The 24,354-nt window shown below is 50.0% G+C and overlaps 3 protein-coding genes across 5 annotated transcripts in view; 1 reads left to right on the top strand and 2 right to left on the bottom strand.

Annotated features, from left to right (window-relative positions):
* Window positions 1-18,213, top strand: part of CD300A (CD300a molecule) — a 51,175-nt gene extending 32,962 nt beyond the window's left edge. Inside the window, exon 8 of the mRNA XM_058704494.1 lies at window positions 16,829-18,213. Coding sequence (XP_058560477.1) covers window positions 16,829-16,867 — 39 coding nt within the window. The 3' untranslated portion in view covers window positions 16,868-18,213. The remainder of the gene's footprint in view (window positions 1-16,828) is intronic.
* CD300LB (CD300 molecule like family member b) lies at window positions 4-15,868 on the bottom strand. Of its 3 annotated transcripts, none has more exons than XM_058704498.1 (4): window positions 15,593-15,868; window positions 8,499-8,828; window positions 7,200-7,287; window positions 4-2,357 (listed from the first exon to the last, which is right to left on the bottom strand). In XM_058704498.1, exons 1-4 carry the CDS (start codon window positions 15,627-15,629, stop codon window positions 2,291-2,293), a joined length of 522 nt encoding a protein of 173 aa, XP_058560481.1. In that variant the 5' UTR covers window positions 15,630-15,868; the 3' UTR covers window positions 4-2,290. The 3 variants fall into 3 exon arrangements, 2 of the variants coding, with proteins under 2 accessions (XP_058560481.1, XP_058560480.1); XM_058704497.1 differs by having other exon boundaries at window positions 4-6,388; window positions 15,593-15,841; XR_009255185.1 differs by lacking the exon at window positions 4-2,357 and adding an exon at window positions 6,328-6,388 and having other exon boundaries at window positions 7,200-7,474; window positions 15,593-15,858.
* Window positions 18,214-18,628: 415 nt separating the features above from the next.
* CD300C (CD300c molecule) lies at window positions 18,629-23,511 on the bottom strand. Its single transcript, XM_058703729.1, has 4 exons — window positions 23,069-23,511; window positions 22,189-22,524; window positions 20,577-20,700; window positions 18,629-19,475 (listed from the first exon to the last, which is right to left on the bottom strand). Exons 1-4 carry the CDS (start codon window positions 23,127-23,129, stop codon window positions 19,343-19,345), a joined length of 654 nt encoding a protein of 217 aa, XP_058559712.1. The 5' UTR covers window positions 23,130-23,511; the 3' UTR covers window positions 18,629-19,342.
* Window positions 23,512-24,354: the final 843 nt, after the last annotated feature.

The raw sequence follows: 24,354 nt of genomic DNA, 5'->3' as shown, positions 1-24,354 counted from the left end.
TGAGTCTCTTCTGTTTTGTCCCCCTCCCTGTTCTTATATTATTTTTGTTTCCCTTCCCTTATGTTCATCTGTTCTGTCTCTTAAAGTCCTCATAGGAGTGAGGTCATGATTTTTGTCTTTCTCTGACTAATTTCTCTTAGCATAATACCCTTCAGTTCCATCCATGTAGTTGCAAATGGAAAGATTTCATTCTTTTTGATTGCCGAGTAATACTCCATTGTGTGTGTGTGTGTGTGTGTGTGTGTGTGTGTGTGTATACACCACATCTTCTTTATCTATTCGTCCCTTGATGGACATTTGGGCCCTTTCCATACTTTCGTTATTGATAGTGCTGCCATAAACATGGGGGTGCATGTGTCCCTCTGAAATAGCACACTGTATCCCATGGATAAAGGCCTAGTAGTGCAATTGCTGGGTCGTAGGGTAGTTCTATTTTTAGTTTTTTGAGGAACATCCATACTGTTTTCCAGAGTGGCTGCACCAGCTTGCATTCCCAAGAAGAATTTTTTTTTAATGTACTTTGCTTTACCTGCCAAACCAGATAAACTTTTTTATGAGTCCCTTTCCAGGTCCTTTCTGGTCTGCTTTCAGGTAATTTAGTGTTACTTTGTGTCTTCTGTGAGGAGCTAGTGTCCTGAGGGAGCTGTCCCATCGCCCAGAACTTCTGGGTCTCCTCTCTCATCTGCCTGGAAAGATGTCTCAAAGAGCCTGAGTGGTCCTGGTTTCTCACTGACTTCCCCAAGCACTTCCAAGAGTGGACTGAGAGCTCTGAGCTAACGCTTGGCCTGCAGGGTGTTCTTTAATCCCCGTGGTCATGATTGCTTTGTGAGACAGGATCTGTGGTCATCCCCATTTTCTAGGTGAGGAAATTGATGGTTAGTGAAAGCAAAAGGTCCGAGATGGCAGGCAAGGAAACAACAGAGCTGGGGCGTGAACTCAGGTCTGTCCAGTTTCAGATGCCATCATGTTAACCATCACCCTATGGTGTCTCCCTCCCAACTTCCTGTCTTCAGGTATCTGTTATTCATTGTGCCTGAACTAGAGTTGTCTTCCTTCCCTCTTATCCTGGTCGACATTTCTTGGTAACTTGTTAAAACCTGTTGGTAAGCTTCTGGTTCATTCTAAATGCAGCCTCCTCTAGCTTCTTATTTTCTTGTTGCAAGTGGCAGACCCGGTGAGTGGGTATACCAGATGACTGGCTGATGACGCGGCTAGTGTTTCTGGTATCCTAGATGATGTGCTGAGGGTTCCAGTGACAGAAGCTTTGGGAATCAGATGTGGTCTGTGTCACCCCTCAGAGCTCCTCAAAGGTGGAGGGAGACCCAGGAGCCTGGGGGCAAGTGAGGCTGGGTCCCACTCCAGAGGAGGGTCAGGGTCAGCCAGAGGAAGGAGGGGCGGCCTCCATAGTTGCTTTAGAATTTGAGACTTACTGGGGCTCCTGGGTGTTTGACTCTCAGTTTCGGTTCAGGTCATGATCTCACAGTTTCGAGGGTTCGAGCCCCATGTCAGGCTCTGTGCTGGCAACACAGAGCCTGCTTGGGACCCTCTCTTTCTCCCTCTCTCTGCCCCTCCCCCACTCATGCTGTCTCTGTCTCTCTCAAAATAAATAAATAAATAAATAAATATCGAAAACAAAAGAGAATAAGACTGCTATAAAAATCCATGTGCATTCCTGCCAGCAATGAACGAGGGTTCCTATAGCTCCACACCATCACCAGCATTTAGTGTTGTGGATGTTTTGGATTTTGGCTATTCTAGTAGGTGGGTAGTAGTATCTCATTACTGTTTGAATCCCAAGCTGTGCTTTCTAAATCATCTCCAATGGTGGCTGCCAGAGGAGAACCCATGATTTACCTTGTCACCTGAAACCTTTCTATTCAGTGATAAAAGGGGGGCAATTGATATGAGGTCAGGTTCTTGCATTTCAAGACAAATGTACAGGAGGAGACATCCGGGGGGGCTCCCTTCATTCATACAATAGTCAATGTGCCCAGAAAACGGTGCCTGGAGTCAGTACGTAATTTAGTTGCATTTGTTGAATGTATGAATGAATGAATGAATGAGTGGATGAATAAATGAGGGCGTGAGGATCAGACCTGGCCCCAGACCCATGTTTTCAGCGGGAACAGTAGCCTTGGCCCTCATTCCCCCAAAGTCATCTTTGCAGCTCCCCACTGCACGGTGGTCCCATCTCTCGGGGACTGAGGCTGACCTCCACCCTCAGAACACCTTCTGTCCTGGCCATGATGAGTTGGCCCCAGTCTTGGGGCTGCACAGATTCAAGGGTGATTCATGAACTCCGTTGGAGCTGGCAGAGCAGGACGTGGGCAGGGGGCTGTGGGTCTGATGTTCCTAAGCTAAGAAAAGATTTGAAGAAAGATGACCAGCAAATTAGGACCTGGGGTGGAGGAATTCAGAGTCCCTTCCAGCAAGATGAGATGAGACAGTGGTGCCCAGAGGAAGCCCAGCCCCCAGGCCTCTTCGCTGTTAGCCTCCACGGCATGGGTTAAGGAGGAGCCCAGGAGAGCTGTTGGGGCTGAATCTGGACCCCATTCTGGGTGGAGACTTGACTCCCAGACAGCCAGGCTGGGGCCCAGGGGGCACATAAGGAGACCAGCCATGAGGATCTGGAAGCCCAAAGCAGGTTGAACAAGCCAGACCGGTGAGCTGTAGGGAGAGATGCTTCAGAGGCCAGGCAGGGAAAGTGCTAGAAACTTAATCCTTTAGCCTCATTGGTTAAGAAAATATCATTCAGGGGGTACCTGGGTGGCTCGGTCGGTTAAGCATCTGACTTTGACTCAGGTCATGATCTCATGGTTCGTGAGTTCAAGCTCCACGTCAGGCTCTGTGCTGACAGCTCAGAGCTTGGAGCCTGTTTCGGATTCTCTGTCTCCCTCTCTCTCTGTCCCTCCCCTGCTGTGCAATGTCTCTCTCTCTCTCTCTCTCTCTCTCTCTCTCTCAAAAATAAATAAGCATTGAAAAATACTGGGAAAAAAAGGAAGAAAAGAAAACACCATTCAGGACATATCTGGCATCAAACAGAACAAACCCAATGCCCCAGGTGCTGGCAGGGCTCTTCCCACTGTGGTGTCCTTTCTGGGTGGGGCTGCCACAGCTTCTCCTGCCCTGACCAGCTTCACCCTGTTCTTGGTGAACTTCCTCTGTGGTTGCAAAGCTGCTCAGAAGTACAGACCCTCCAGAGAGAGAGAGAGAAAAAAAAAAAAGAAGTAAGGACCCACGAGAAGGAGACTCATGGGGAAGGAGAAGTTGTGTTTCTTTCTTTTTTTCTAAAATACTTTTAAAATATAGATACATATATTGTTTTTTTTAAATTTTGTTAAAGTTTATTTATTTTTAAGAGGCAGAGAGAGAATGAGACACAGAATCCGAAGCAGCCTCCAGGCGCTGAGCTGTTAGCACAGAGCCTCACACGGGGTTCGAACTCACGATTCCCAAGATCATGACCCGAGCCAAAGTCAGATGCCTAACTAGACTGAGCCACCCAGGTGCCTCAAAATATATACATTGTTAAGTTTATTTTTTATTCTGAGAGAGAGAGGGAGAGGGAGAGGCAGAGAGAGAGAGAAGAGAGAGAGAGAGAGAGAGAGAGAGGGAGAGAATCCCAAGCAACTCCACAATGCCAGCAGAGACTGATGCAGGGCTCAAACCCACAAACCATGAGATCATGAGCTGAGCCAAAATCAAGAGTCAGGCTCTGAACTGACTGAGCCCCCTAGGCACCCCAGCCGTGTTTCCTTCTTAGAAGAGCAATGTGTCCCTGTGCTCTCCACTTCTCTGTCTCTGCTAACTCTGGGTTACAACACGTGCTAAAGTGAACACATGAGGAACTGTGCCAGTCTAGAGCTGTTTAAGGGCATGGGGGCCTTGGCACCCGGCTCCTAGTGGAAACACATTTGCTGGAAAATGCTCCCCGGCCCCAGTACCTAATTTATAATTTCTGTCTTTCTCTGTACCCTGGACAGTGGGTGTAAGAGACAAGTTTTGCTTGACAGTTTTCATGGGAACCAAAGGGGTTCCCAGAAATATATGTGTGTGTGTGTGTGTGTGTGTGTGTGTGTGTGTGGTGGGGGGGAGGTGTTCAGGACAGACAACAGATGCCTACTCCAATGCATTCTCTTGGATGAAGTTCTGAGAGTAGCAATCCAACCACAGAATCTTCACAAAGACATAGAGGTTGTTGAATATCAACAGTAAGACACTATGCGAAAAGCTGGCATCAGGGCAGCAACTGTCAGTAGACTTGTACCCTTTTGGGCCAGCTGGCCTTGCCCCCCAAGAGCTGGTTGTCACCTGAATCTGGTTGCATCTTGAGGAGGCTGGATCCAGGGAAGTTTTCACAAAGGCGGACCTTTGGAGCTGGTGGACTGTGGACCTTGGTCCCCAAAAGAGTGACTCAGTGGGTCTTAGTCTGACTCAAAGTCTGTCTTCTCTGGGCACAGTGGAATTTCAGGCCCACCACTGACCAGAGCTCCAAACCAAGCATCAAGTGGGAGAAGGTTTTTCATTGGCTGAAGGGCAAAGGGAAGGCACCTATAGCTTCCCAGTGGGTGGGGGTTTTTCCCAGCTTCCAGGCTGGGCACAGGAATTCGCTTCTCCTTTACCCACTGGTGAGGCATCTTCCCGTGGCCTCCTGAGGCTGAGAACCAGGGCCTACTTATTAGGACAAAGGGCAGGGTGGACAAGTCCCCTAGGTGTTCAGAGGGAAATATTCCTCATAGAACCAAGAGCTGGGGCATGGGGAAAATGGTGAGATGTTGCTCAGAGGGCACAAACTTTTAGTTTCAAGATAAATTCTGGGCTCTAATGTATAGTATGAAGACTATAGTTAATAATACTGTGCAGTATATTTGAAATTTGCTGATGGTGGATATATTTTTTTGTTTATTTATTTATTTTGAGAGAGAGAGTGCATGGGTAAAGCAGAGAGAGAGAGAGAGAGGGAGAGAGAATGAGAATCCCAACCAGACTCCGCACTGTCAGCACAGAGCCTGACGTGAGGCTCAGACTCACAAACTGTGAGATCATGACCTGAACTGAAACCAAGAGTCAGATGCTTAACCAACTGAGCTACCCAGGTGCCCCTTCACCATTTTATTTTTTAACGTTTATTTATTTTTGAGACAGAGAGAGACAGAGCAGGAATGGGGGAGGGGCAGAGAGAGAGGGAGACACAGAATCGGAAGCAGGCTCCAGGCTCTGAGCCACCAGCCCAGAGCCCGACGCGGGGCTCGAACTCACAGACCGTGAGATCGTGACCTGAGCTGAAGTTGGACGCTTAACCGACTGAGCCACCCAGGCATCCATTTTATTTTTAAGTAATCTCTACAACCAGCATGGGGCTTGAACTCACAACCCTGAGATCAAGAGTTGCACACTCCACTGACTGAGCCAGCCAGGCACCCTATCTTAGACATTTTTAATCATTAAGATTATTTAAACAAATTAATTATTAAGATTATTTACACATCATCATTTAGGAGAGGCAACATCACTTCCCTCAGACAGTTTTCCTGAATGCCCTCCCCAACCTTGAGGTAGTTTCTGAGGCCCAGCAGCCCTGAGGAACAGAGGCAGCACCCAGGAAGCCCCAGGCCTGGAGGGGTGAGGGGCAGGGAGCCCTGGGGAGCCAGGACAGAGGAAGAAGATGGGGGGTGGAGGTGAAGGAAGGCCGGCACTGGAGCTAGGCCCAAAGAGACTCCTGGTCCCTCTTCTGCTCGGCTGTCAGAGCGGTGTCCTCCCAGGGTAGAGGGGTGATGCCCCAGAACCAGGACCCCACCATCTGTGTGTGTGTGTGTGTGTGTGTGTGTGTGTGCACACGGGCATCTGTCAGGGTTCTCATGGGCACAAGTCATCCGAACCCAACCTGACTTAAGAAACAACCCTATAAACCAGAAGTCTGGACATAAAGTGTGCTGAGCTGGTGTCAGGGAGGACAGGGCTTGGGCTCCAGGCCAGCAGCTCTGACCATGAGCCCCATGGGGCAGGGGCATTTGCTGCCTGCAGGAATGGAACAGGTGCTGGCTCTCTGGCACCCCCTGACTCCCCAGGAGGGCCCTGAGCTCTGTCCCTGAGCTGTGCCGAGCAAGGAGGGTGCCCGGCTTCACCTTAGCACACCCAGCCTCAGTCACCGCGTCCTAAGGACTCAGAGGTATTTCTTCCACAGCCCACGTCTCCTCTGGAAATGGGGTCCAGGGGTCAGAAGGTTCTGTTCATCCGTCTTTCTGAGCGGCTGTGTCTTTGGTGAGAAGATCAAGGACAAGTTCATGTAGACAGACTGTCGTTACTGAGGCCCTTCAACCAAAGGACAACACCAACCAGTATGAGCAAGATGGGCACCTTCACGAACACCAGAAGGATGTAGCGGTTCCTGCAAGAGGGGACAGAGCCGTCAGGCCCCAGGCACCCCAGGCACTGTCACGCTTACTTCCCTGACACAGTGGGCACTAGCCAGCCTGGCCAAGCCTGTGACCCTACTCTGGCCAAACCCCGCAGCCCTACTCTGAAGGCTGCCGTGAACCTTAATGGCCCAACCACAAGGGCATCTCAGAAGTAACTTCAACTTTTTGGTTTTTCTTTGTTCTGGGTCCACCTTCCTTTCTTTTTTCTTTATTAAAAATTTTTTTAACATTTATTTTTTGAGAGAGACACACACAGAGCTAGAGCAGGGAAGGGCAGAGAGAAGAGGGAAACAGAATGCGAAGCAGGCTCCAAGCTCTGAGCTGTCAGCACACGAACCACGAGATCACGATCTGAGCCAAAGTCTGATGCTTAACTGACTGAGCCACCCAGGTGCCCCAGGGGCTCGTGTTCCTTTCTAATCGCCCCTTTTGTGGCTCCCCTTTCCCAGAGTGCCTCTTGGCACAGTAGGGTCCCTCACAACAGGCTGTGTGCCTGCTTCTGTGACTTCGCTATGTAGTGGCACGCACTAGGTCATCAGGCTTTTTTTGTTGACAACTAAATGGGCAGATGATATTTATAGAGAAAAAGATTCTACAGAGTGGCTTCCCGGGGAGGGCTGGCATGGGGAGACGGGGGTGAGGAGTAAGATGGGCAGGAGCAATGGAGGGGGGCACTTTGGGCCTTGACCTTGGCTGTGGCGGCTCTGGCATCATGTGAGGGCACAGAAGCAGAGTAGGAGAAGCCCCAAGTAGGGATGAGTAAGGACGGCAGCCACTCACCTGCTGTAGGAGACAGACGATACCCCTGCACGGCCATTGGTGGTTCTCCTGGATAGCATGCTCGCCAAGGTGGTCAGAAGTGTTCCCTCTAGACACGGGCAGAGTCAGTCACAAGTTATGGGCACAGACAGGGCACTCGTGCGCGGCTAGTGCCCTGCTAGCCCTCCCCAGGAGCTGCCCTGCCCCTGCACTGGGCATTGCGTCTCTGGATACAGTCCCCATGCTTCTCCCTTGCTGCTGAGTCTTCAGAATTGCAGCATAGTTGCTTTCCATCACTTTAAAGTGTGACAAGAAGAAATAAAAACGAAATAAGAAGAAGCACTGTACTTGCTTGGGGGGAGAGAGATAAATCTTTCCACCTTCTCTCCGCTTATCCCTCTTAGGTGGGACTCTTTGCTGGGGGCAGGTCCCTGGTCTTTTCTCTCAAGTGGGGCCTGAGCTGGGCTCGAGGACAGGTGGTTCCGGAAGTGAGGTGCCCCAGTTATTTGGGTGATAAGGAGGAGGAGGACTTTGGAGGACTGGTGAACCAGAGGGCACATTCTGGTTCATTCGTGAGCAATGGTTGTAATAAGTTAAACATCTTCATGTTTAACTTATGCACTATGAAGACGATTTATGGTGGCCTACTTGGTCATGGATTCCTGAGTCACCATGACCTGTTTTTTTAGTTGAGTCCCAGGCCTGAGGAGACCCCAGGACTGCCAGAGGGGTCCCGTGACATTAGCTTAATGGTCAAAGCCTCCCTTTTGCCTTAAAGCATCCACTGTTACACCAGCCCCTTTCTGGGTCCCTCTAACTCCCTGCTCCCTCTTATGCAGCCAGGAAAAAATAGAGAAGAGAGTGACTGGGGTCCCACAGCCACTATGGATTGGCCAAGCTCCTGGGGTTCAGTGCTGGGGCCCTCTGGGCTTCCCCAGGTGTCTCCCCTTCTCCTCTCTGTGTAATCGCGGGTCTGGAGTGTGACTGTCAGAGAGTGACCATTTCCTAGAGTAATGTCTGCGGGCATCCAAGGTCAAGCCAGAACTCTGATGGGAGAATGTGGGGCTGCCAGGGCTTTCTGGTCCACAGGAAAGCAGGCCTGGGCTGTGGGCATTGAAGGTGGGGTCCACGTCCCCACTCCCACCCCAATGCTGGCCAGCCCTGCCCTGCATCAACTGGATGCCTCAGGGAACCTCAGATGGTGATGGAGACGCTGTTCTCAGGCACTCAACTATTTTCCTTCTGCCCTTGGGCAGGAGGAACCTCAATCTTTCTGTCCTGAGCATGAGGGCCTCACTGTGTACATGAGAAAGTTCTCACCTGGCTCAATGGTCACTCTGATAGGTGCCCCGAGGTCAGGTCCACTCTTGCTGATGCCGCACCAGTAAGTGTCTGTGTCATCTTGCCTGACTTTCTCCATGGTCACTGTGAGGAAGTGGTGACTCTGGTTGTCCCCAATGGACACACGGTCTCCCTTCACTTCTAGCTGTGATCCTGTGGTTTGAATGAGGATCCTGCACAACTCCCAGTATGCTCCACGACACCACCACTTCCTGTAGGTATCCCATCTTGGTTTATAGTCACACCGCACAGTCACAGATCCGCCCTCTAAGCCCCTCACGGACTCTGGGCCTTGGATGGAGAGGCAACCTAGAAGACAGAATCCCAAGATACATCTTCTGCTACCTGAGCTCCATGGGCTCAAGTGGCCCCAGGCTGGTGTCCAAGGACTGATCCAGGGTCCTCGCCTTCTGGACCACGCCCTGGCTCACCCTGAACATCCACCTCCTCCATCCAGCTTCCCTGTCAGCTCTCTTGGTGACAATGTCCCGGCCTCTTGGGTCCCTCATCTCATGGGCCCTGCTCACAGCAACAAAACTCCCAAACCTCTGACACTGTCTTTCCTGGTCTCAACTCAGCCCTCATTTAACCTCTTCTTTCTCTGACTGCTCATCTCAGAGGCCTCTGCTGATTTCTCTTCTTCCCTCTTTAAATCTTGGTGCAGACAGTGGTGTGTTGGTAAATAAATACTTAACAACTAGGCCTCTGGGGGAGAAAATCTCTGTCTGTAACATTTTTCCAATTTCTGTAATGTAACTATTCCCACCCTGGCTGGTTTCAGACAATCGAGGCAATGTCACTGGCCACACAGCTCGAAAGAGAGGCCCCAAGTCAGTTCTTGTGAGTCAGTGTGATCCAGTCTGAGAACACCTTGGCAGTAGCCCAGGGTCCCCTCTCCAGGTCTCATGTTGTCCCGCTTTATTACACCCCCATGGAGGGATTCTCCATTTCTATGATTTCAGTTACTGTCAATATGCTGATGGTCCCCCAAATCCCATGTTTGTGGCCCAAATTCTCCCCTTAGCTCCAGTCTACCATTTCCAGACACACACTATACATCTCTACCTCAAAATCAATAGTCACAGAACTAAATCCACCTGGAACTTGGTCTTCTTCAGTATTTCTTTTTTCTAGTGGAGGGCTCACATAGCATGCTAGCAAAGGTCAACTGGGAGTGGGACGGGTTAAGGACAAGCACAAGTGCAAAGGGTATTCTTCTGCTCTGGGGACTGAGCCAGCTAAGCTGACCATATGTGGCTGGACAGACACTCTTTGTCCTTGGCAATGATCACTTGTGCCTTGGTCACATGGACATGAACAATCACAGAGAAGCAGAGGAACACAATGGAAGCCTCTCCTGACTGTCTTAGATGGAGAGCCTCAGGGCCAGGCCAGGGAGGTGGGGGCGTCTGCATGGGGCAGAAGGAGTCAGGTCTGTGGTACCAGGAAGGTGAACCTCTTCACACCTCGAACCTTCTCCCTGATGCTATTTTAAGTCACTTGAGGTTTGCATTTGTGGTTGGCAGAATTATGCCCCACCAAAGACGTTGATGTCCTAATTCTAAGAATGTGTGAATATGTCACCTTACAGGGCCAAAGGGAATTTGCATATGTGATTAAGTTATCAGCCTTGAGGTAGGGTGATTATCCTGCATTATTCAGTTGGGTCTGAGGTCATCACCAAGGTCCTTATAAGATGAAAACGAGGGTGTCAGAGTCAGGGGGAGATCGGAAGATGCTACATTGCCGGCTTTGAGGGAAGACAAAAGGATCATAAGCCAAAGAATGTAGGCAGCCTCTCAAAGCTGAACAAGGTGAGAAAGAGGATTCTTCTCCAGGACCTCTGGAGGGACTCCAGCTTTGCCTACAACTTGATTTCAGCCAGTCAGACTATTTTGGACTTCTGACTTTCAGAACTGCAAGATAGTAAATGTTGTCATTTCAAGCCACTAAGTTTGTGGTAATTTGTTACAGCAGCCTTTGGAAATAAAAGTAGTATTCCATCAGTAGAATGAGCTCTATCTATGCTTTTCAAACCAACTGTGTTTCAGGGAGCCTTGGTGGCTCAGTTGGTTAAGTGTCCGACTTTGGTTTGGGTCATGATCTCATGGTTCGTGAGTTCCAGCCCCACACTGGGTTCTGTGCTGACAGCTCAGAGCCAGGAACCTGCTTCAGATTCTGTGTCTCCCTCTCTCTCTGCCCACCCCCCCACCCCACTCATACTCTGCTTCTCTCTCTCTTTCAAAAATAAACATTAAAAAATTAAAAAAAAAAACCAATTGCGCCACTAACGCACTTGAAGGAGATCTTGGCATCTTCATTAGTCCTGTCCTTCCCTTTTCCCTCTACAACTGGTTGGTAAACAAGTTAGTCAACTCTGCCTCAAAAATGTTTCTCAAAATGATTCTCTTCTTTCCTCCCCTCCGTTCGTGATGACAGCATGACACGGCAGAAAGAGAGTGAATGTGGACACAGAAAGACACGTCTACCGCACGCTACTTGGGAAATCTTGGGCAAGCTACTTAACTTCCCTGGGTATTGCTTCTTGGTTTGCAAAATGGCTGTGGTACTTTCCATTCTGCAGGTTGTTGTAACACTCGGGTACATGTCAAACCGCAGACCATCTTTCGGAGTTTGCCTCACCAGTGAGAGACTGTCACCAGGTCAGGGAGCTCATCTGGTGCCTAGATCATGGCTGTGGTATCCAGCAAGATTTCTCCACTGCACCCCCTTCTCCAGTGCCTTCTGCATATCACTGCTGGAGTCATGTGCTAAAACTGTCCCCATCCCGTCCTCAGCAGCACTTGTCATGAGCAGATCTCATGACCTCTTCTGCAACCACTTGCCACTGTCTCAGGATGATTTAAAACTCTTTAGTTGGGCATTCAATTTTTTTCTTTCTTCCATTTAGATCCAAGTTCTCTGTCCACCACTGTTTCCTACCCCTCCCTGCCTCCACTGGACCTTATAGCCTGATGCCCCCAATTTTTTCTTCTCTGACCCTTCTCAGGGGCCATGTCACTGCTCACATCCTTTCTTCCATCTGGAAACCCTTCTCCAAGCCCAGCCTGCCTACTGGTCACCTTGTTCCCTTTCCCAACCAGAACTGCTTCGTCCCATGGCTCCCATGCCTTTATAGGAACCTGGATGCTGCACTGGTATTTTGTTACCATTACCAGCCTCTCTCACTGTCTCCCTCACTAGGACACTGAGGAGCAGAGATTTTGAGAGAGAGGGACACAGACAGACTCAGTGTACATCTACATCTATATCTATGTAGATGGGAGAGACAAAGACAGAGTGTGAGCAGGGGAGGGGCAGAGAGAGAGAGGGAGACACAGAATCCGAAGCAGGCTCCAGACTCTGAGCTGTCAGCACAGAGAGTAATGTGGGGCTCGAACCCACGAATGGTGAGATCATGACCTGAGTTGAAGTTGGATGCTCAACTGACTGAGCCACCCAGGTGTCCCAAGTTTGATTGTTTTTACAAAGAACCTGGACATCAAGATCTTTGGACAGAATCATTCGATTCTGGCATGTGTAGGAAAAAAACACAGGACAATAGTTGTTGTAAACTTTTATCAGTGGTCAGTGCTGAAATTGGGGTGGAGGGCAGAATTTCACTTCCCTTTTTTTTAAGTTTATTTATTTTTGAGAGAGAGAGACAGACAGAATATGAGCAGGGGAGGGACACAGAGAGAGGGAGACACAGAACCCGAAGCAGGCTCCAGGCTCTGGGTTCTGTCAGCACAGAGCCCGATGCGGGGCTCAAACCCACGAACCATGAGATCATGACCTGAGCTGAAGTCGGACACTTAACCAACTGAGCCACCCAGGCGCCCCCAGAATGTCACTTTCTAAATCATACATTTCTATTACGTGAGAATGTTTACAACATCACTAACAAAACAACTAAGAAAAAATGGTAATAAGCAGAAGAACTCAATTAGGAAAAAGGTTGCTAAGGGACACCAATGATGTAAATTAAAATCAAATGCAAGAGTCAGCAGAAAGGGCACCTGGGTGGCTCAGTTGGTTAAGTGTCTGGTCATGATCTCATGGTTAGTGGGTTTGAGCCCTGCATCAGGCTCTGTGTTGACAGCTCAGAGCCTGGAGCCTGCTTCAGATTCTGTGTCTCCCTCTCTCTCTGCTCCTCCCTCGCTCATGCCCTCTCTCTCTCTCTCTCTCAAAAATAAATACGTATTAAAAAAAAGTCAGCAGAAATGGTCAGACATCAACAATATAGCTACAGTCCAAAGCCAAGACTCATTGTAGATGGTATTTGCCAACAATCAAAGAAGAGAGATGGAAGAGTGGAAGAGAGATGCCACTCCTTCAAAACCGAAGTGTCATTGACCATAGCTTTGTTAATTTAATCTGTCAGTAAAGCATTCATAACGTGACTGGGCTTGTTTTAAAAAGAAATATGTGCAGCACGCTTGGGTGGCTCAGTCGGTTAAGCATCTGACTTGCGCTCGGGTCATGATCTCACCATTTGTGGGTTCGAGCCCTGCGTCGGGCTCTGTGCTGATGACTCAGAGCCTGGAGTCTGCTTTGGATTCTGTGTCTCCCTCTCTCTGTCCCTCCCCCGCTTGTGCTCTGTATCTGTCTCTCAAAAGTAAATAAACATGAAGAAATTTTTAAAAACAAAATAAAATAAAAAGAAATATGTGGGAGGCTTTTATAAGCACAGCCTGCGATGGGCAGAACCACTCATCAAGTCTTTGTGTTTTGTCGAGAGTTGGTGTGAAGGAAGGACAGCAGTCAGCTCAGAGGAGGACTCGGGAGTGGGACCGATGGGTTTTCAAACCCTAAACTGTTTGAATCTCCATTTTTCCTATCCCTGACTCTGAGATGGAAATTCTCTCCCTTCATGTCAATCCCTCAGGGAAGTTTGCCCCATATGCACAATCCTTGGTGAATAGTCTTGTGTCAAAATCGAGAAAACAGTTGCTCTCTGGGTTGATAGCAAGTGACAAATGACACAAAATGGGCCAAAGGCAGCCAAGGGCAGGGCTCAGAGCAGAGGGGCTCACGTGGGTGTGCGATGTGCAGAGGGGGTTGAGCCCACCTTGCCCTGCAATGATGGGGCAGGTGTCCCTGCTGGGGTCCCCTTGCAACTGCACCAGCTCAGGCTCCAAAGAGTAATTTCTGGGCTACAGGTCTGCGGTTCTCTGCTTCTACGTGCAGATGCTTACTGAGCACCCATCTGTGCCAGCACCCTGCCTTCTCCTCTAGGTTGCTGCAGGACCACAAAACTGAACAGACAAGAACGTCCTACTGGAAGTTGGGTCATTCTGACCTCAGCCCATCCACATTCATTCTTTGTTTCACAGAAGTAACCCCAGAGTGTCTAATGGCCATTTGCTAGTGGGATGGCTTTTCTTGCATCAATGACTACTTCACTCCCTTCCCTCATTAACTCACAGAGTTGGAGGAGGATGAGGGACACCCTGTCTTGTCTCTGCGGCACCCGGCCTGCCCAAGTCAGAGCAGCCACTGTGCCTCTCAGCCTTCGTCTGGGGGAGAAGACAGTGTGTGTGGCTTATTGTATGTGAGCCTGTGTGTGCACGTGAGTGTGTGTCTAACTCTGTATGAGTGTGTGAGAGCACAGATGTGAATGGGGGTGTGTGCATCTGACTCCACTGTGTGTGTGTTGTGTGTGGGAGCCCAGGCAGCTCACCCTTACCCTTGGCCTCCTGCTGAGCTGGATGTTGGGATTAAGAGAGGAGCAGATGGGGGTCTCTGAACTCAAATGCACAGGTAGAGTCCTGGGGGAGATGCAGGCATTCTGAATTGCTGTTCTTTGGGAATTCTGGGACATTTGGAGTCCCGCCTAAGGAGCGTAAAAGTCACAGAGAAGCTGCTGCCCTCCCCACCCATCTGCAGGCATTATCATGGGCTTCCTCATCATTGATAAAATCAACAATGGTGGCAATAATTCGAGAATGACCACAGCCCTCATCTATTTATATCTGATCCGAATAACAGGGTCCCACAACATTACAGCTAGGAAGGGCTTCAGGGACTTTCATTCACACCAGAAATCCAGGTCTTAGAGCAATGAGGGACTTGCTCGTGTCACATGCCCCTGTCAGGACTGGAACTCCAGTCTCCCCACTCCCTAGCTATGCCCTTTTTGGGGGATCCCTGTGGATCAGTCTTTTTTGCCAGATGGTCAGTCTCCTGGCCCAGAGAGAAGACTGTGTGACCCACACACAGAGCATCTGTTCTGCAAACCTCTGAACTGCCCCTAATGTCTTTTCGGTGTGCAGTGGCTTTCCAAGGAGGAAAAGATACACAACCCATCTCCCATCTCCCACCTGGGTTCCTGAGCAATTTTCTCTTTGAAAGGCTTGATTCCTAGGCCTGGCCTCCAAGGGCCTTCATAATCTTGTCTTGTGTGTTTCCAACCTCACGACCAACCAGTCACCCCATGGCCCCCTGCCCACTATGGGCCCCCTGCCCACTGTGGGCCCTCAGCCCACGAGTGCCCCATCCTTTCTCAAGCCTCCATGTCTTGGCCAAGCACTCCCCTCTCCCTGGAATGCTCTTCTCCCTCCTCTGCTTGAAGGGCTGATCCCTTTCTTCAAGGTTCATCAAACGGATGCTGTCTGTATGGTCCTCTTTTTAATTTTTTTTAATGTTTATTTATTTTTGAGAGGGAGAGAGACAGAGCATGAGCAGGGGAGGGGCAGAAAGAGAGGGAGACACAGAATCAGAAGCAGCTCCAGGCTCTGAGCCGTCAGCACAGAGCCCGACGCGGGGCTCGAACTCACGAACCATGAGATCATGACCTAGCCAAAGTCGGACGCTTAACCAACTGAGCCACCCAGGCATCCCATGGGGTCCTCTTTTTAATGGCCAGCCCTGTTTCCCTTTTCCCTTCACTTCCTCAGGGCCTGGTGTATGCCTGGCACAGAGTAAGACCCCAGTATGCTTTTGCTGAATAAATGAAAAAGAGCCACTTCTCATTTCTCCAGATATGACACTTCCCCTTCAGCCTGGGGTCGCTATCCATCCCCTGCCCTGCCCTAATAGTACGAAGTCCCCAGGGCCCCAGCCGAGCTCACCTGGGAGGCTGAGAAGAAGAACTAGCGACAGCAGCATGGTCCTGGCTCTCGGGCTCCTTGTCCCTCTGGATCCACAACCGGAGCTCACACTCGGATCCCAGCTGGACTCTCAGAGCTCTGCCGGAGCCCCAGCTTGCACTTTGTTTGACTGGACCGCCTTTGAGTTTCTTACCTATTCACTTCCTTTTATAGAGTATTTCCTGCTTTTAATTATTCAGCAAACTGGGTGCAATTTCTTAGAAGGGCCAGATCACAGGGCACGGAAGTCCCCACTACGTAGGAAAGAGGAGACAGGGCTGTGCAGAGTGAGGAGGGGCAGGATGATGTGTTTCTGCAGAAGGGTCTCAGCAGGATGCATCGGACCCATTGGGCTTAGGGCCCAAGGGGTACAATAGCCTGCATGTCAGCTCCAGAAACATTTCTCTACCACAGCAGTGGGTCCCAGCAGCGGGGAGCAGAGCCTCCTTCCCACTCAGGTGTCAGGTGAGCAACCTTGGTGCACTTAGAGATGCATTTGCTCAGGCATTACAACCAAGGGCATAAAAGTGCAGGCTGTAGGATCAGACAGACCTGGGCTTTAACCCCAAGCACCGCTTACAAGCTGTGTGGCCACAGGCAACCTATTGAGCCTTTCTGAGCCTCAGTTTTTGTATCTGTAAACTGGGCTCGCAAGAGTTGTTATAGGAATTAAGTGAGAAAAGGCATGCAAAGTTTTGAGGACACAATCCTGGGATGGGGCTAGCACTCTACATTATTATTAGTGCCCCGGGTAAAGCTTTAGATGCTAGATAGGCAGTCAGACATAATAAGCCTAGGGCAGGAGGCTGAGAGAAGGCTGGTGAACTGGGTTCTCTAATTAGTAATAAAGCAAATTCTAGCCTTAACCTGACCTAATTTAATTGGGATCCTGATTTATAACCCAGTAGCTAAAACTCTTAAAGAACAGCTTTGTTTTTTTTTTTTTAATTTTTTTTAACGTTTGTTGTATTTTTTGCGAGACAGAGCACAAGAAAGGGAGGGGCAGAAAGAGAGGAAGACACAGAATCCAAAGCAGGCTCCAGGTTCTGAGCTGTCAGCACAGAGCTCGACATGGGGCTTGAACCCCCAACGCAAGATTGTCACCTGAGCTGAAGTCAGACACTCAACAAACTGAGCCACTGAGACATCCCCCTCCCTTTTTTAAAATTTTTAAACTTAAAAAAAATTTTTTTAATGTTTATTTTATTTCTGAGACAGAGACACAGCGTGAGCAGGAGAGGGGGACACAGAATCTGAAGCAGGCTCCAGGCTCTGAGCTGTTGGCCCAGAGCCCGACATGGGGCTTGAACTCACAGACCATGAGATCAAGACCTGAGCCAAGGTTAGATGCTTACTGACTGAGCCACCCGGGTGCCCCTTGAAGAACAACTTTGGGGAACAGATGAAGGTATTTCTTCCCAGGTGTCCAGAGCCAGCTGTGGAGAGAGAAGGTCTTCCTGGAAGTCCTGGGGTCTGGGGCACATTCGGAAGGGCTGAGAGAAGAAGGCTCAGTCCTGTAGTGACACACAGCATATTACCAATCTACAGTAATCAAAACAGTATGGTACCGGCATAAAAACCTCTAGATCGGAATTGAAAGCCCACAAATAACTCCCCACATGTAAAGCCAACTAACCTTTGACAAGGGAGCCAAGAGTGGCCAAGGGGGGAAGAAGAGTCTGCTCAAGAAATGGTGATGGGAAAATTGGAGAACCACGTGCAGAACAACGGACTTGGACCCCTCACAAATGCTGACTCCAAATGTTGATTCAGACTTAAATGTAACACCTGAAACTGTAAAACTCTTAGGCGGGAACGGGGAAAAAAAACATCTTGACGTTGGTCTTGGCACAGAGTTTTGGAAATGACATCAAAATGACATCAAAAACACAAGCAACAAAAGCAAAAATTAATAATAAGTAGGACTGGGCTGAATATTAAAAACTTGCTTGTTTTTTAAATGTTTATTTATTTTGAGAGAGAGCACGTGTGAGTGGGGGAGGAGCAGAGAGAGAGAGAGAAACAGAATCCCAAGCAGGATCCACACTGTTAGCACAGAGCCTGACTCGGGGTTTGAACTCATCAACTGTGATATCAGGACCTGAGCTGAAACCAAGAGACTTATGACACCTGGCTGATTTCTAGACCACAAGGGCGGGGGTGGGGGGGGGTGGTGGCGCTAAGGAATGGGGTGTGTCTCTCTTGGTCCTGCGCCCTCGTTATTTACCAGGTCCACACCTAACTGTGAAGGTCCCACCAAGTGCCAGGCACTCTTCTGTGGATACAGCCCTGAGCCACTGAAACACAATCCTGCTCTGACAAAAGTGGGGGGATTCACATAAGGACTAGGTCAACACACTCATCAAGATAAGTGTGCGTGTTCGTGATGAGTTGGATGCTTAACCAACTGAGCCACCCAGGCGCCCCTCATATTAAAGTCTTGTGCACAGCAAAAGAAACAATCAATAAAATGAAAAGATAGCCAAAAGAATGGGAGAAAATATTTGCAAGTCATATATCAGATAAGGGGTTAATATACCAAATATATAAAGAGTTCATGCAACTCAATAACAACAATAAAAATAACAACTTCTATAATGTGATTTGGCTTGTTTTTTTTTTTTTTTTTTTTTTTTAATATGTTGGAGAGGCACTTGAGTGGCTCAGTTGGTTAAGCGCCTGACTCCTGGTTTCGACACACGTCATGATCTCACGGTTTGTGGGTCCAAGGCCTGCATCAGGCTTTGTGCTCATAGCTCAAAGTCTGGAGCCTGCTTCAGATTCTGTGTCTCCCTCTCTCTCTGACCCTCCCTCCCTCCCTCACATTCTGTCTCTCTAAAAAATAAATAAACATTAAAAATTATTTTAAAAAGAGTATGCATTTATTGGATACATTCTTTTGTGTCTATGATACATTGCAAGAAAAAAGTTACCAAAAAAGTTTACAGAGTATTCTTTTTTTTAAATTAAATTAAATTAAATTTAATTTAATTTAATTTAATTTTTTAAATTTACATCCAAATTAGTTGGCATATAGTGCAACAATGATTTCAGGAGTAGATTCCTTAGTGCCTTTTGCCCATTTAGCCCCTCCCCCTCCCACAATCCATAACCTTCAGTTTGTTCTCCATATTTATGAGTCTCTTCTGTTTTGTCCCCCTCCCTGTTTTTATATTATTTTTGTTTCCTTTCCCTTATGTCCATCTGTTTTGTTTCTTAAAGTCCTCATAGGAGTGAAGTCATATGATTTTTGTCTTTCTCTGACTAATTTTGCTTAGCATAATACCCTCTAGTCCCATCCACATAGTTGCAAAGGCAAGATTTCATTTTTTCTGATTGTCGAGTAATACTCCATTGCATATATATACCACATCTTTATCCATTAATCCATTGATGGACATTTGGGCTCCTCCCATACTTTGGCTATTGTTGATAGTGCTGCTATAAACATGGGGGTGCATGTGCCCTTCGAAACAGCACACCTGTATCCTGTGGATAAATGCCTAATAGTGCAATTGCTGGGTCGTAGGGTAGTTCTATTTTTAGTTTTTTGAGGAACCTCCATACTGTTTTCCAGAGTGGCTGCACCAGCTTGCATTCCCATACAGAGTATTCTGATAGAAATGTGGACAACAGCTGGATGTATTGGTCAGAAGGCCGTTCCCATCCATGAGGGGCGCTGTGTTCCCGGACAGATCATCAATGGGCAATAGGTGTTACTGGTCTTCATAATTAGGCTGACTCCGCCCGTCCCCCAGGGCCCCTCTGAGGTCTGGTCACCCAGAGGACCACACTGAGCATGCTTAGAAGCAGGGGCACCTCCAGGAAGACCAGGAGCAAGAAGTTGACGCTGCTGAGCAGGGACCTGTGGGGGACACAGTGACAGACAGTGAGCCACATCCTCAGGGAGAGGCCCTGGTACCCTCCGCTTTCCTTCTGTCCCTGTGCCCATGTCCTGAGGCCCCAACAACCCATGCGGAGATGAGTCCCAGGTGGGTCCATGGCATGGCAGCCCCACACTAGAGACTGCTCCCATACCCCTCAGGCTAACAGGTGGCCTTGAGACAGGACGGTGGACACGAAAAAGGGCCCGGCCCCTGGAGTGATGTGAGGGAGACCCCAGGGAGTGACGTGGGACCTGGGCCAGGAAGAGGGTTCTACCTCAGCCTTCTGCATTGGGGGTTACCCTGTCTGTGGACTAGAAATCAGTATCAGGGTTATTTGTCTGGTGTCTGCTCTCCCGTAAACAGTATCTCCCACGAGGGCTCGGAGATGTTAGCTTTATTCGCAATGAGCATCTGGCACCTGTGTGGCACCTGGTTCAGTGGCTGATGATAGCAGGGACAGATGACATGGCTCAGCTCTCGCCTCCCTCAGAGGCCTGGTGTTCAACAGGATGCCACTCTGGCCAGGGCTTGGGGGGCGGGGGAAGGAGGGGGCACAGGGCAGGGCCACCGGGCCCCAGAGCACCTGGCCTGGGCCGAGCCCTGAAGGTGTCTTTTGTAAAACTCTTGATGCTTGCTCTTACCTCTCCCTGGAGCCCCATTTCTGCAGACACCTGAGTGGCGACTCCCTAAATCCTGCAGGTCCCCAGTGAAATGTCCTCTCCCTCGTGGTTGTGTATTAAATAACTTGCCTGTCCCCCTCCCACACGTGCCCTCCCTGACCCCTCTGACGGATTTTTTCTAAGCACTCATCATGAATACGCACTTATCATGATGAGCATGTTGACTTAGTCCTTGTGTGAATCCCACCCCCCACTTTTGTCAGAGCAGGATGTGTCTCAGTGGCTCAGGGCTGTATCCACAGAAGAGTGCCTGGCACTAGGTGGGACCCTCACAGTTAGGTGTGGACTTGGTAAATAATGAGGGTGCTGGGCTGAGAGAGACGCACCCTCATTCCTCAGCTCCCCGTGTGGTCTAGAAATCAGTCAGGTGTCATAAGTCTCCCCATGAAAACCTCTTACCCAGGATGTCGGCTGGGACTGGGGGTCTCTTGTTGGATCGCAGTGCTCCCCGTGGGTGCTGGCAGTGTCTTGTGAAGGCCTGGGGGGCTGGTGGACCTCATGATGCTGGGGGCTTCAGTGGAGCCTGAGAGGGAAGCACACATCAGGCCTGCCGCCCTCCCCCTGGGTCTCCCACTCGGTCAACTGTGTGGTTCTGACTCACAGAGTCCTGGTCATTCAGAGATTCCAGTGCATGGACAGAACACATGGCTTCAGGCTCAGCCACAGCCACACCACGTGCACCCCGGCAGAGGATGGGGTGAGGTTTACTCTGTAGAGATTGTAGGAGAGATGTCTGGGGTGAGGATCACGAAAGAACACATTCAGCAGAGTCTGCAATGAGTGATGGAAACCCTGGCCCTCAGTGCACTCAGCCCCCAGAACTGTCAGCCAGGCCTACGAACCTGGGCGGCCCTTGCACAGTCCTCTCTGGGGGAGGGAATGACCAGAAAGAACGATCTAGGGAGACAGACACACACCCAGTGGACCCCATAGAAAGTGGCCTGTCTTAAAGCCAATGAGAAGAAGGTCTTTGCCTCAGGTCCCCAGGGACGCCAGTGGACACTCAGCTCCTCACTGTTGAGTAGAAACCAACAGAGGGCATGGGAGGGAAATGCCTCATGTATGAGAGACAAACTAAGACCCACAAGAAGGACCTCAGAGTTCCCACAGAGGAACCAGGGACAACAGCAGAATAAGAACACGAGATAAAAATCCACAGACTTAGAGGGATGACCTTCATTTGGTTCTTAGGAAACAAAAACAGGGTTCTATTAAAGAAGACTTATTCGGTATATTTGGGACCATAAGACCTGAGAACGCATTTTCTCCTCCTTCTCCTTTGTCTGAGGGGAGCCATTTCAGGGGTTTCTCTGGGTTCCCTCCTGTGGGGACGAGGTGCCAGAAGAAGAGGGGGAGGGTCAAGTTGGAGGGCAGGATGGTTCCCAAATGGTCACAGAAGCTCCAGATCAGGGTCTGGAGCTCATTCATGGGCCGTCTCGAGGTTGCTGCAGACCTTGAAAATCACAGCTGTGAGGCTGGGGCCCCAGGAACCATCCATGACATAGTGATGTTCTCTAGGGCCCCAGGGTCATGGGCAGCCTATAAGGGTGAAGAAGAAATATCTGAGGGGTCCTGTTTCCCATTGGGAGGATAGAGAGATTCCAGGAGGAGACTAGGGTCCCTTTAGAGTAGACAGGACTCTTGTCAGGGCAGGAAGGCAGATGACCTCAGACTCGGGGTCTCTCCCATCCCCCTTCCCGGGAGAGCTTTAGGCTTGACAGTATGTCAGGGTGTGGCATACAGAGGCACCTACGACAGCCAGGGGTGTGTTGTGTGAGTGTGCAGACAACACAACACATGCACACATGAATGCACATACATCTAGACACACACATGTGGACACGCCCACAAGAGCACATACATACACCTCCCCGGTGTCCCACGTCACCAGCCCCATCCTCTCCCTGTTCTTCTAGCCTATGTGTCACCACTTTCCTGAAGGTTCGGGGTGACCGGCCCCAGTCTCAGGGGCCCTAGTACTGGTGCTGGGGGAGGGGTGTGTACAGCTCACCTGGGGTCACAGACACCACAATGTGGATGGCAGGGTCTTGCAAGTATCCTCCTAACCATGATGTATCGATCCCACACCGATATATTCCTGCATCATCCTCTGTGAGGTTCTCCAAGGTCACTGTGAAGGTGAGGCTTGCAGGATGGTCCCTGATGGACACGCGGCCATTCCTCACTTCTCTGTTTGACCCTTTGGTCTCCACAGTTTTCCAAAAACATGGCCTTTTGCACCAGTATTTGGAACCTTCTCTTAATTGCTCTTCATATGAACATTGCAAGCTCAGGGATCCCCCCACAGTGCCCGTCACGGAGGTGGGGCCACTTATAGAGGAACAGCCTGGAAAACACAGCCAAGTGTGGGCCCCTCATCAGATGGGCCTGGGTCAGTGGGCTTTGGGGTCAAGGTGCCTCTTGGGTCCCTCAAGGGCCCTCAGGATCTGGAGGAGGCCTTAGCAGGAGACAGTCCTTTCCTGAGACCCAAGGGAGAGGATGTCACAGAGTGGACAAGGAGAGGCTGTTCATGGTGTGTGTGTGTGTGTGTGTGTGTATGTGTGTGTGTGTGTGTGTGTGTGTGTGCCCACGTGTGCGCATGATGCTCCAAGACATCACTTCTGACTGTGACAATGACGTTAATGGTGGACACAGATTCCCTCTCATCGGTGATGCTCAGTCCAGGACAGTGGACAAGATTCACCTGCTTCATGCATTGAATCCTACTGGTCACTGCTGAGGCAGTGGCTGGCCACTCCTGGAATTTTCTCTGTTCTCCCTCCTCCCTCCCACATCCTCCTTCCTTCCCCTTGGGTCCCTCTCTCCCCACCTCCCCCTGCCCTCCCTCCCACCAAGGGCCGACTTCCCTGCCCAGGCTCAGCCCCACTCACCTGGGACCTGTAGAAGGAGTAGAGCTGTAGGCAGCCATGCCCTCCCATTCCCCAGGGTCATTTCTATGGCACAGATGTCACCCACAGCAATGTCAGGCTCCTGAGGGGGAACACTTTCAAGCCTCCTCACAGGAGGTCTGGTCTCCACGTCCCACTTCTGCTTTCCTAGGCCTCTTTGGTTCCTTGTTCAGTCTGTCTTTGGTCCCCACAGTCTTCTTCCATGGTCACTCGAACTGGTCAGGGTGGAGGAAGCTTGGGGACAGAAGAGCATGGGCTGGTGCAGAGCCCAGGACCTGGTGCCCTGCATGCTTCTCAATCTGTGGACAGGTCCCGATCCGGGTCCAGGGCCGGCGTGGGATTGCCATCCCTCTCCACAGCCCACAGCTGCTCCTCTCACTATCCACATTCACCCCCACACTACGGAGCCACATCAGAGCATTTCCTCCTCAGTGGGCCACCCACATCCTTGTGACACATCACTTCCTTGTGCTCAGGAGGCACCATCTCTGGGGTAAAGGCCAGAGCACCCATCAGTGGTGACCACAGTGGTGTTAGGACTCCCCCAACCTGCAGCTCCAAGCACTTCCACAGTCCCCCATGGGACCCCTGCTCTCCTCTAGCCACACAGGTTGGCACTGTGACCTCACATTCCTTCAAAGTTCTCATTTTGGGGTGCCTGAGTGGCTCAGTCGGTTGAGCATCTGACTTTGGCTCAGGTCATAATCTTGAATCTTGCAGTTCAAGAGTTCAAGCCCTGCTTCGGGCTCTGTGCTGACAGCTCAGGCTCAGAGCCTGGAGCTTGCTTCAGATTCTGTGTCTCCCTCTCTCTCTGTTCCTCCTCTGCTCACACACTATCTCTCAAAAATAAATAAAAATTTTAAAAAAAGGTCTCATTTTGACTCTGGGTTCCCAACCAGGGTACAAATCCCTCAGGCTGTGCTTCTCTGTTCTCCAGACATAGACATGGAGCAGCTGTCACCAACATGAGGACCTCACTTTTTACTTTATTCTTTGGAAAGTCCACTCTGCTGTGACTTGCAGGGGAGAGTACTGAGAATGGACAAGAGGATGCAGGGATTGGAGGTACTGATGAGAAAATGGGGACACGTGAAGCTGAGGCTGGGCCTGTCCTCTCCAGCCAGTGCCATAGAGGGGTGGTTGTGTAACAAGATGGTGGTCCGCCAAACACAAGTTACTGCTGTCTCTTTTGGGTTCACAGTGGTGACTGGGCGTCTCTTCAAGGTGCAGGATGGGGGAAGGTCCTTGCCTGGAGGTGAGGAGGAAAG

This window comes from Neofelis nebulosa, chromosome 16, assembly GCF_028018385.1.
Source record: "Neofelis nebulosa isolate mNeoNeb1 chromosome 16, mNeoNeb1.pri, whole genome shotgun sequence".
Classification (NCBI taxonomy): domain Eukaryota; kingdom Metazoa; phylum Chordata; class Mammalia; order Carnivora; family Felidae; genus Neofelis; species Neofelis nebulosa.
Note: the sequence above shows the minus strand (reverse complement) of the source record. Positions and strands in the feature narration are given on the sequence as shown.